The sequence below is a fragment of the Parambassis ranga genome, chromosome 12, assembly GCF_900634625.1.
Source record: "Parambassis ranga chromosome 12, fParRan2.1, whole genome shotgun sequence".
In the NCBI taxonomy this organism is placed as follows: Eukaryota; Metazoa; Chordata; class Actinopteri; family Ambassidae; genus Parambassis; species Parambassis ranga.
This window is the reverse complement of record NC_041032.1, coordinates 6,115,489-6,126,420: the sequence shown is the minus strand read 5'-3', so window position 1 is coordinate 6,126,420 and position 10,932 is coordinate 6,115,489. Positions and strand designations below refer to the sequence as shown.

At 41.7% G+C, this 10,932-nt stretch overlaps 1 protein-coding gene across 1 annotated transcript; it reads right to left on the bottom strand.

Annotated features, from left to right (window-relative positions):
• Positions 1-880: 880 nt before the first annotated feature.
• Positions 881-3,025, bottom strand: LOC114444094 (nuclear receptor subfamily 5 group A member 2-like). Its single transcript, XM_028418497.1, has 6 exons — positions 2,924-3,025; positions 2,669-2,810; positions 1,952-2,535; positions 1,697-1,816; positions 1,236-1,383; positions 881-1,134 (listed from the first exon to the last, which is right to left on the bottom strand). The coding sequence occupies exons 1-6, from the start codon at positions 3,023-3,025 to the stop codon at positions 881-883; spliced, it is 1,350 nt and encodes a 449-aa protein (XP_028274298.1).
• Between the last annotated feature and the right edge of the window lie 7,907 nt (positions 3,026-10,932).

The window sequence follows — 10,932 nt, the reverse complement described above, 5'->3', positions numbered from 1 at the left end:
ATATTTCCTGGATAAACAAATAAAATGTTGATTTATTTCCTCCTGAACAAAATATATTTTAATTCTTAAATAATTTTGCCACTTTTAAAAATAAAATCTTTATCATGAAGTTTGTGTTTTAGGAGATCGATTGCAAGTTGAGATATTTACACTTTTACAGCCAGCACTTTGCGTGGTTCATGAGTGGGTGAATATTATGAAGCCGTGGTATGTTTCTCACACTCGCTGTGTCTGCCATGATGAGTGATGATAATAATACCACACATCATGTTCATGCTTCTCATATGGAAGAGGATTAGGTCCACTGACCCAGGATCCACTGCAGGGATTCATGACACATTAACAGCCATGCAGCTGTCATGCAAGGTGCTCAGAAGCTATAGGACTAAAGATTAAATAACGCCATCATAATGGCAATAATTAGTGAGTGAAAAATTGCGTCTGTTCATAACTATTGCACAGATAATTAAATTTGGACATGGATTATTTTTGGATGAATATTCAGATCATTTCAAAGGGACCAGTTTTCTGCGATTTACTAATTTCAAAACAAACACCCAAATATTTTACAAAGGCTTTATTGAACATACTACAGGAGAGTAACGTAGCTGAAGGGAATATATTTAGTCTGCAATGTGTGTAAAAGCACAAACAGCATTTCTAGTATATAAATATCATAATGTTTATCATCGTGTTAAAACATCTGGTAAACATCTTTCCCACGGATCTGTGCTGTTAGATCTGTGACTGTCCCCTGTTTCCCAAAACGTCAGACTACATTATGTATAATACACAGCCACAGTTTCAACATATTACTACTATAACTCTACCTGATACAGTGCCAGGGATTAAATTCAACATTCGGGGCTCAGCACAGTTTTTACCTCCAGCTGTGCTTGGCATGCAGCATCTCAATGAGCAGATTGTTGCAAGTTATTTGACTGTTCAGGTGTCTGCGGTAGAGGTAGTCTTCAGCAAGGGCACTGAGAGAGCGTAACTCTGACAGACACAGCAGCAGGTGGGCGAAGCGGCCGAGGTACTGAGGAGAGCTGATCAGAGTGTACTCCAGCAGGGCTCCCTCAACCTGCTCCTGCACACTCTCTACGAACCCACGATCCTCAAGCTCCTTAACATCTGAAAGAAAATTATAGTCAGACTGACAGTCCAAACTGAGTTATGCATACTCAGTTGCACTCTACAGTGGTTAGGAGATCTCATTTTAAAATGTCACTGACCTGGGTTAAAGAGGATGAGGAACTTGATGCAGACAAACTCTTGGCGGTCTGCCTTTAAAATTTGGAACCTCTGAATGAGCTCTTGTCCTTGCAGAACCAGGGTGGCCAAAGAGGGGTCAGCATGACAGATGATGTCTGACAGCTCCACCTGAACCAAAGGAAACAAGAGCAGTCATCAGTCACTGTTAATCCTCAGAACTCCGACACCAGCCCGTGGGTTTGAAATGCATGTTCACATTCTTCACAATTACATCATTCATTACAGAAAGAATCTGTGAAGCCTGCAGCAATTTAATGTAAAGTCAATGCAACTTTGACACTTGACAAAAAAATCTGTACATCACAGTGTGTGGTACGAACAGGTTTACAGAGGTTTTAACATTTAGCATGTGTCTAATCTTTAACCAAAATGGCCGCTTCCAAATACAACATGAGAAAGCAAGAAAGCAAGGATGACTCACCTCTTGCCTAGTGACCAGGAGTAGGCTGCCCTCTTTGCCATACAGCACCTGTCTGGAGATGATGTCCAGAAGCAACAATTCACTCCAACAGTGGTGTAGGAGCTTCATCTGGTCGCTGACCTTAGGTCATAAAGAAAGAGAAATGTGTGAATGTCTGTGTGAGGTGTGCAGAAAATGAGCATACTATTCCAGATAAGCACAGTACTCGGTCCAATCCACAATAAATACATCATATATCCACAGATAAGACCTTACCTCAAGTTGTTTGAAGAATATGGATGCACGTGCCCACTCAACAATGGAGCACAGCGTCTCGTCAGCCATGACACACATCAAGCTGAAGGTGTCGTGGTCCCCATGCACCTGCTGGAGTCTGGTGGTGATCTTATCCTGCAGCTGAGACTCATCTGGATCACAGCGTAGGAACTCCATCACCAGCTGAGGCATCCTGGGACCTTGTGTGGAGAAAGGTGTTGAATGTGGGTCATCAGAGTGTATGTAGCTTCCTGCAGCAGAGCCTGACAAACATGCACAGTTGTTGCTGTTCTCTGACTTGATGGTCCAGTCAGAGGAGGGGGTGCACTGGTACTGGTTCGCAGCAGGTAAGGCGGAGGGCAGGAGTGTAGACAGAGATGGAGGCTGGTTTGTGGTTAAGCTGTAGCAGATGGCGACTGGTGGGGGGTCACTTTGCTGAGATGTGGAGGCCAGAAGAGAGCTGCTGTCTAGTCTGAATCTGCGGTTTTGTATAAAAGAATTTCTCTGCTGCTTGAGGGCACGGTCACGCTTGTACATGGGGCCAAACTTGTTTCGGCCACCTCGCATCCGATCTGCTCGAACAGCTGATGAGAAGAGAACATTTCATAGGGGATAGCACACACAAATCATTTTGCCTTCATCTACTAAAATCCTTTTTTGTTTGCACACCATCACATGACCTCCATGACACTGAAGAGAAAAAGTCTCCGTCCTTACCCTCTAGCCGCATGCCAACATTAAGACACTTCTGAAACCTGCAGAACGGACAGCGCTTCCTCTGAGTTTTATCGATTCTGCATTGCTGGTTTTCCACACAGGTGTACTTCTTGCTGTTTTGAACTGTTCTTTTGAAAAATCCCTGCAAGTAGAAAGCTTTACTTGAAGAAAGTGGTTGTACTGACCACACTGTGTCTCTGTCTGTTGTTCATATAACATCAGAATCTTCCTAAAGCCATCACAAATAAATTCTACCTTGCAACTTTCACAGGTAAGCAGACCGTAGTGGTATCCAGAGACTTTATCCCCACAGACTGGACACAGCTCCTCCAAACAAGCCCCCTGTCTGTACGCCATTCTGGAAAAAGGAGCAGAAAAATTCAGTGAAGTTACATCGATTGTGAAGAAAAAAATCTTGTACACTCCAAGATGTTAATCAAATCCTATTATTGTACCTGGGACATCCACTGACTGTCCTGTCTGTTGAGTATTATTCTAGCTGTTCAGGCAGCATGTGAAGTGAAGTGCAGTGGTGTGTCATCACCTTTGTGGAGGAGGGACCGCTCCACAGTCCTGTAACTGCAGCTGTCCACGGTGCTGAAGCTGCAGCTGCAGCCAATGAGCATGTTCGATAGCTGAAACTCACCTGTGCCTGTGAGTCCATGCAGAGGAGATTAAGTCCCTTATTACCAGACTCTGGATTATGATCCACATAGTCTGATGACAGACAGGTGGAGGTACTTTTTACATAAATGAACTTAAAGACAAACCACTTTAACTTCAAGTTATTGACATTTAAAGATGTTGTTCTCTCAGATGATTTCCCATGAGGTGATCTCCCACTTCTCCTAGGTGACTATGAATTTCTATAGACAAGTTTTAGACAGTTGGTGGGTAAGTGAGTAAGTGGGTAAGGTTTAGTAATATTGAACTTTTCCTGCTTGTGCTCCAGTTCTGTCTCTGGACCAGTAGATGGGGGTGTTGCACAGGAAACACAGTGCACTTGTAGTCATTTTAAATAAGAACAGTGCCTGTCTCTGGCCCTCTCATAGACTGGGAACCTGCCCAAGTTCTTGCCCATTGAAAGATGCTGGAAGAGCCCCCGTGTGGACCCTGTGCAGGGTGAAGCGAGTTGGATAGATGGAAAAGTTTTTCCTGTCTCAGGGTGCTCTGGAGCTTATTGCTGCCCATGTTAGCTGCACTGACCATTCAAGATTAATCACATCTCCAGTGTCTCTTCCTACACTTTTCAGATGCATAACACAAGTTGACATAGATTATAACCGCAGTGTTTGTTTTGGCACATCAAGCCTTTGTGGTGTTAAACCCACTGTCAAACATCCAAAAATTTCATAAAAGCAAGAATTGTGAAGATACAAAGAAGATCAGGCAGCAGTAGATGATTGAACTTTTGGTCTTTCCAGTGTGGATCCTGATAGGAATGCTGAGAGCCGCAGCATCTGGATGGAGTTCACAGGCGGTCAGAGCCTCTGCTGGGATAATGTGTAGCTTTGCTTGATCCATGAGCTCAGGGCACTTCTGGCAGGACCAGAGGTAGCCAGGCTGCTCACAGTGAGTGAAACAGCTTCCATTAAGATGAATACTCTTTTTTTCTGTTTGAGTATGAAACACAAATGTTCTGTTGGTACTTACCTGGTGGTGTTATTTAGTCAAGACCTTTCCATGTTCATACATGATTACTCCTAATTTAGGCTTTAGGTTCCTGACACATATGACTGAGGGTAAGAAAAATACAAAACAGACAGCCCAAACCAATCCAAGTTTCATTAAACAATAAAGTATTTCCACCTGTTTGGACTGACCACATCTTTTCATCTGTATTCACGTCTTATAATCAGCAGATCCCTGGTTAGTGTGTGCAATCCATGCACAAAAAGAAAGTGCACCTTGTTGCTTTAACCCCTGCACAATCACCGTTTAGTTATCTAAGGAAGAAGGATGGACTTTGTAGATTCAAGCTGACGCACCTAGGGACATTTACTACTAGATGCAGAAATTATTGGAGTAAAATGCATACAAACTGAAAGCTGGAATATGTGAAAGAATGTGTGTATTTTAGTAGAAGCCAATATGTTTTAAATTTATTTTAAATAAAATTGGATTATAATAACTGGATAATCCAAACAATCATAATTCAAGGCTATCAACTGAATATTATTCATTAAAATCAAAGGGTACATCCCCTAGGAGAAGGAATGTCCTCAGCAAACAGGTAATCATTTTGTTTATAGTGGAATATGCACGTACACTATAGTATGTCAGTGTGTTTCCAAGGCAACAGAGGAGATTGAAGCTTGGATTTATCATCTAGTGACTATGAAACATCACAGCAAACGTTTCATTTTGCATTTAACACACAGTGAAACAAAATCAAGAGGCAATGCTAGCTTCAGTGACTATGTTCCTAAAGTCACTATGACTATGCATCGGGTAACAAAAATATTGTACAAATTTCTTCTTCAATATATTCATAATTTTATAATTCAATCAGTTCTCAGTGCTGTGAACCATTGGAGCGCTGGCATGTTTTGTCCATTCTGTTCTATGTTATTTTCATTTCAAAGGCCAAATCTGTGCCCAGAGCAGCCTTAGAGTGCATCCTCAGCTAACATGGCCTTAATGCTTTAATAAGAAGCCGAGTTTGTCTGGAGGACAAGGAGGATAGGTTCCATCTATCTCCCTGTGTATCTAACACGGGATTTCCGCACTGAAGCAGTCTGTTTGAGAAGCACCTAAGTGGGATTCAGTGGAGAAAATACGAACCATGTGTAGATGGAACCCAGCAGCCTCCAACTTTCACTGCTTTTTGTCCCTGGGTTTGTGTAGCCTCTGGGCCGATGATCTGTGATTGTTCAGGTGTCAGAAACCTATCACAGAGAGTAAAACGTATACTATATCATATTTAAATATATTATTTCTAAGTCTATTTTCTGTGACAAGACTAACAAAACGCATGGGTACATGACTTTTAGCATCATAATTTCTTTATTGTTTTAGTGAACAAAGAAATAAAGAACACAATCAATCAATTTTTGCATCATGCTTGTTGTCTTTCAGTTTTAAATTCTGTTCATTTAGGACAACAGATATCTAACCTTAGAACTCATCCCTGTAAAAGTTATCTTTTTACTGGCCGGCGTGAAAAAAAAAACTCATAAAAACAACCCTTAGAAAGAGCAAATTGTAATACTGGCTTCCTGACCTCTGGCATCTACAAGGCATTTCCTACCTACAGACAGCTGTAAAAGTTTGGATGGCATATCATTTAAAAGTTCCATTTTTTTTTACAGTGAACATGGTTCAGTCTTCAAGTTTATTACTGAACCTTTCCCCTCTCCTCTCCAGAGCTCTGTGCTTATCCCTCAACTAATAACAAACCAATCAATACATGGAGCAAATTTAATGTCTCTGAACCATGTGACCATCCTGGGATTCAACCTTCCTTTGAGGATAGACTTCAAGTGAAAAATTACTTTGGTTATTTCTTCACCTTTGAGGTCTTTGGGAGAGCTTTCATAAAAAAGCATGACACACGAAGACATCATTAAAAAGATTTTATTACCTCCTCACCTGACCGGTTACCTACACAGTAAGGACTGTTTCACTCAGCAGGCTGCTTTTAGGTATATGGCGCATTTTTGTACATTTTGACTATCAGAAACTTTTGGCCTTTAATCTGAGAGATGAAATCTGTCTAAAATTAAAATTCTGATCTTTTTTATCTACACCCATAAATCGTTGTAAGTAGGAGTTTGTTCTTCAAATGTGTACCTGGTTGCTAAGGAATACATGAAAAACATCAGTTCAGCTCTCAGGGTGTAAACCCACAGTCTGCGAGTCAGTGCCAGTTGGTGACAAATGTCTTTCAGGCTCACCTGAGGCGGCGGGTCACAGAAGGACAAGCCTCTTGGCACTGTGGCGAACTGCTAATGTAGCTGCAGACAGGTGTCAGCCATCTTTAATGTTTATGACTGAGCTCTTTTTCCCGTGTGCTGCTGATGTCATCAGGAGCCTGCTGTTGTTAATGAATAATGTCTGGCAGCCAGAGATTAGGTTTCACTGCAAGTTCAGACCCAAAATGATTCCATAGCTTCAAATGATCTCAGAGCAGAGGGAGAAAAGGAGCTGATTTTTTTAATAAAACAATAAACAAATCACAGTCATAAGTTGGAGAAAAAAACTCATATTACTGACCACAACAGGGCCACAGGAGCCTCAACGAGAGACTGTAGAATGAGGCCTACTGACTGGCCACAAGCTCTATTCTATATTAGGTTCAGCACAGGAGTATTTGCTTTGGAAGCGCGACAACATCCTTATACACAGTTAAACCACAATTTAAGTCTTTAAAAATAAAGAAAAGGAGGTTTTCTTTGGAGGGGATGACACACAGTTAGGGAAACATCTGTTAGTGTTCAAATATCAGCACCCTCTAGTGGCTGTAGTAATCTTGACAGAAGTTTTAATTTGTTATGGAGCTGCAATGTCTCCTGAGGGAGGAGGTTGGGGTGGAGAGCTGGGTCAGCAGCAGGATGAAAATGCACAAACTATCCCGCTTCTCTGTTACTGCATCTTTGTGCCTCAAACAGCAAGCTAACTTTTTGTCTGTGTTTTATATTTTTAAGCTGCTAAGAGGTGGGGACGAGACACACCTGTCTTGTCAGATGCATGATCAAAGTCATGTTTGACACCAAAGTAAGACACTCCTCTGACACTCCATGCCATTACATTTTCTCACAAATTTCTTTTTTCACTCATCATTGAAAACATCATGGTCTGGATCTGAATTACCACACATACAACCCCCCACCCTTCTATATGCTGATCTGCTGCCTGAAAAAGAGTGACTGCCACAGGCGCATGGTGTCTATACCTGCTGCAAAAGAATTTCCACTGAAGTCTTTCAGACAAATCTCCTTGAAAACCGACACCAAAATGCTCCTATTAAAAGTAATCAGTGTGACACATGACATTTGACAGTGTCTTTCAGAGAATGCAGAAAGGCTCAACTGAAGTCTAACACTTTGTCTGCACTTAAATAAGAGCAAAAGGAGTTTGACAAGAAGAGTGGATGGCTCAAAGTAAAGGTGGTGAAACTAGGAGGGTGTGCACAACAACCTGCCCTCTGGCAGCCATTCATCTGTCTCAGACACAGACTCAATCAGGACACAGTGTTTCTCTCTGAGGTGTGGAAAAGTATGGGAGTAATGTGACTGAGGGCAACAGGTTAGAGAGATGAGCAGAACGTGAGGTCGCTTCCTGATCTGTGAAGACAAAAGTGTCAGCCTCTGACTCAGGGTCAGCCAATAGCTGGGCTCCTTCAGACAGCACTTTTGTCTTCAGGGTAAAAAGCCTCATCGTGACTGAGTGGCAGCTTGGCCGGATTGACTGCTCCGTTCCCTCGCACCTGTGATGTCAGATTATCAGGGTGATAAGGCACAGAGAAACGGCGTGTTGTCAAAAACTGTCTAACAGCTAACTGCAGTGGGCCCTGAGCGGAGCCCTGGGGGGACACAGACACAGATACTATTTATCTGGTATTTACATGAGATTCAAAGAATGCAGCATGTGTGACAATTAGCATGCGAGATCAAATATATACAGATGTGTGAAGAGGCAAAGCACCCTTATATTGTACAATCAAATCTACTTACCAGTTCTTCACTGCCACAGACAGCTTTACATATTTACTCAAGAATGTTCTCTAGTGGCTCATACAGCTGGTAAGAAATGTGTTGACAGTTTGAATAACAAACATGGAAAGAAGTAGTGTCTGTCAATCAAAAATAATAACAAAGCAATAAAGATTTCTTTTGCAGTTTAGACTGGATGTGATCCTCCCCAGTGACCAGAACTGCATCAATAGCAAGAGCTTATTTACACAGAATATGTCACCACAGATTGGTGATGTTCCTTTAGGCCAAGTGCCAAGAAACAAAACTTACAACAAATAAAAGCAAAAAAAAGCAGCTGAAGAGGTGAATTTGATCATCATCTCTCCAGACTCTTTGTAGAGAATGTGGCGCAACTTAAACTGACAGAAAAAGGTGGTTTTGTATCTTTTCTTCCCGATTCTACAGCCTTGTTGAGATCTTTGAGCCTCAGTCACCCTGGCCTCTGAATAACCTGGGAGATGTTTGCCAGTAACACTGAGGCCAAACGTTGTTGGGCGGCAGGTTTCATCCTGCAGAAAGACACTGACATCTGTCTCACTCTGTATCTTCCACCTGAATGCACTCAAACCACAAACCGTCTTTGTGTGTTTCTGCATATATGCATCACTTTTTTTATGATCAATTGTTTGGCAAAGAGGCGACTGTTTGTCTTTCACCCAGCAGCTTGACGGAGCGGAACAAATGAAGTTATTCCACTCATGTTCACTCACAGCTCATACAAAGAGGAGGACGGGATTTGTTGCATGGCGAGTAAATATTGTTGCTATCTGTCAGTGATGAAACCACGTCAAGACCACCACACAACATGTGCATGTAGGCTTTGAAATCTGAATCACACTGAGGACTGAGGTTGTTGTTGTCAGATTTTCTCAGTATGTCTCAGTATCTACAGTACAATTAAACTGTAGACCGCATAGAGATAAGCCAAATACTTGCTGGATTTTTGAGGAGGTTTGCATATTATCTTATACATTTATTTGTTTTGTACAAGTGGTTTATTTTTGTTTAATTTCTAATTAATACCTGAATAAAATATACACATTTTAAGCTTAGATTTGGATGAATTTTCACAGTATGACACAAGTTTGGTACCTGCCACAGAAGGCTTTGTGCGTTCCCAGGGTTAAAACACAACACATGCAAAACAAAAGTGTAATTAGATGTGGTCAGACTGGAGGAATAAAGGTTGATTTCTTTGTCATCTCATAATGTTGAGAAAGAAGTTAAATGAACCCTACTGACTGTTTTTCAACTAGCTACGTGACACAGCCAGCCTTGTGTGATGATCAAGGCTTAGGGTGTCCTCTAGGTTCAGTTGGGGTCACCATAATAGGCTATATGTTTCCTGGAAGGAACAAAAAGAAGAGTAAAAGTTAAAAATAGATTGATGAGTCACAGACAGCTATCCTGCTTCAGGGTACTTGAGCGGTAGATGAGAGAAAAACGAATAAGAAAAGTGCAACCAGGTCTGAGGGAGGCAGCGCCTTATCAAGATAGATCTCAGTGTGGCTTTGGAGGAACGAGGTGCAGCACGAACACCGAGCCGATGTGCTGTCATTATGATGGAGGAGCTGGCCAGGTGTTTCCCAGCATCTCGCAGTGCTACGCACCTCGGGCAAAACTCTCCCCAGCTGAAATGCAGTGAATTCCTCTCCCTCACTCTTTGCATTCGGGCTGTTTTCCCTCTATTGACTTTTCCTCAGCATTTATCTCTGCTATCCTCCATGACCATCTCCTCTCCTTAATCTGAGAAATATTTTATAACACCAAGCTTCTGGCAAAAGCTTCTCTTAAATCACATCTGAGTATCAGGAATCTTTTTTAACCGAGGTACGAGTATTATGTTGTTGGTTTGCCCCTTGCAGCAATCACAGTTCACTGACATGTGGAAGGCTTATAGTGCTAGAGCAGCCTCTGCATGACATTACTGCACGGCAAGAAACCCTCTATTTGATCAGTTCAGATGTAGCTGGAGTTGCATTTGGTTACGACCTGTAAAAACAATAACAAAAATTCAAACTTTTAATTGCAGGATTATCACTGAATTTGTCCCATATAAATACCTTATGCTTGAGTGCATAAAGAGCACTGAACGTTAGACCTACATAAGGTGCAGACTCCATTCAAAGTATTTCCCTAGGTCTACCGTCTACTCACACCTGGACGGTGTTCGCCTCAACAGCCCCCCTCAGAGCTGAAATTCAATTTTTATATAAACAATGCTAATGTCAGGAGTAAAGTGACCCTTGACCAAATGTGTTTTTAAGTTATGAAGTCAATATACAGCCCTGAATGACTAGAGTGCTGAGTGCTGCTGTCCACTGGTTAGATCAGAAAGCTGTGGGAATACAAACACTCATCATTCACAATATCCCCAGAATATCTGCCTCAGCTATTTGTCATATAAACACAAACAGCATCTTGCTTTTTTAATCTGTGTTTTACTGTAGTCCAGGCTGCTTTTACTGGGCTCTATGTGGTGTGATTCTGCTCTGATATTGATCAGCATTTGGATCACACTGAGGACTTGTTTTACCATTTTAAAGTAACAAAAAAAATCTTATGTGT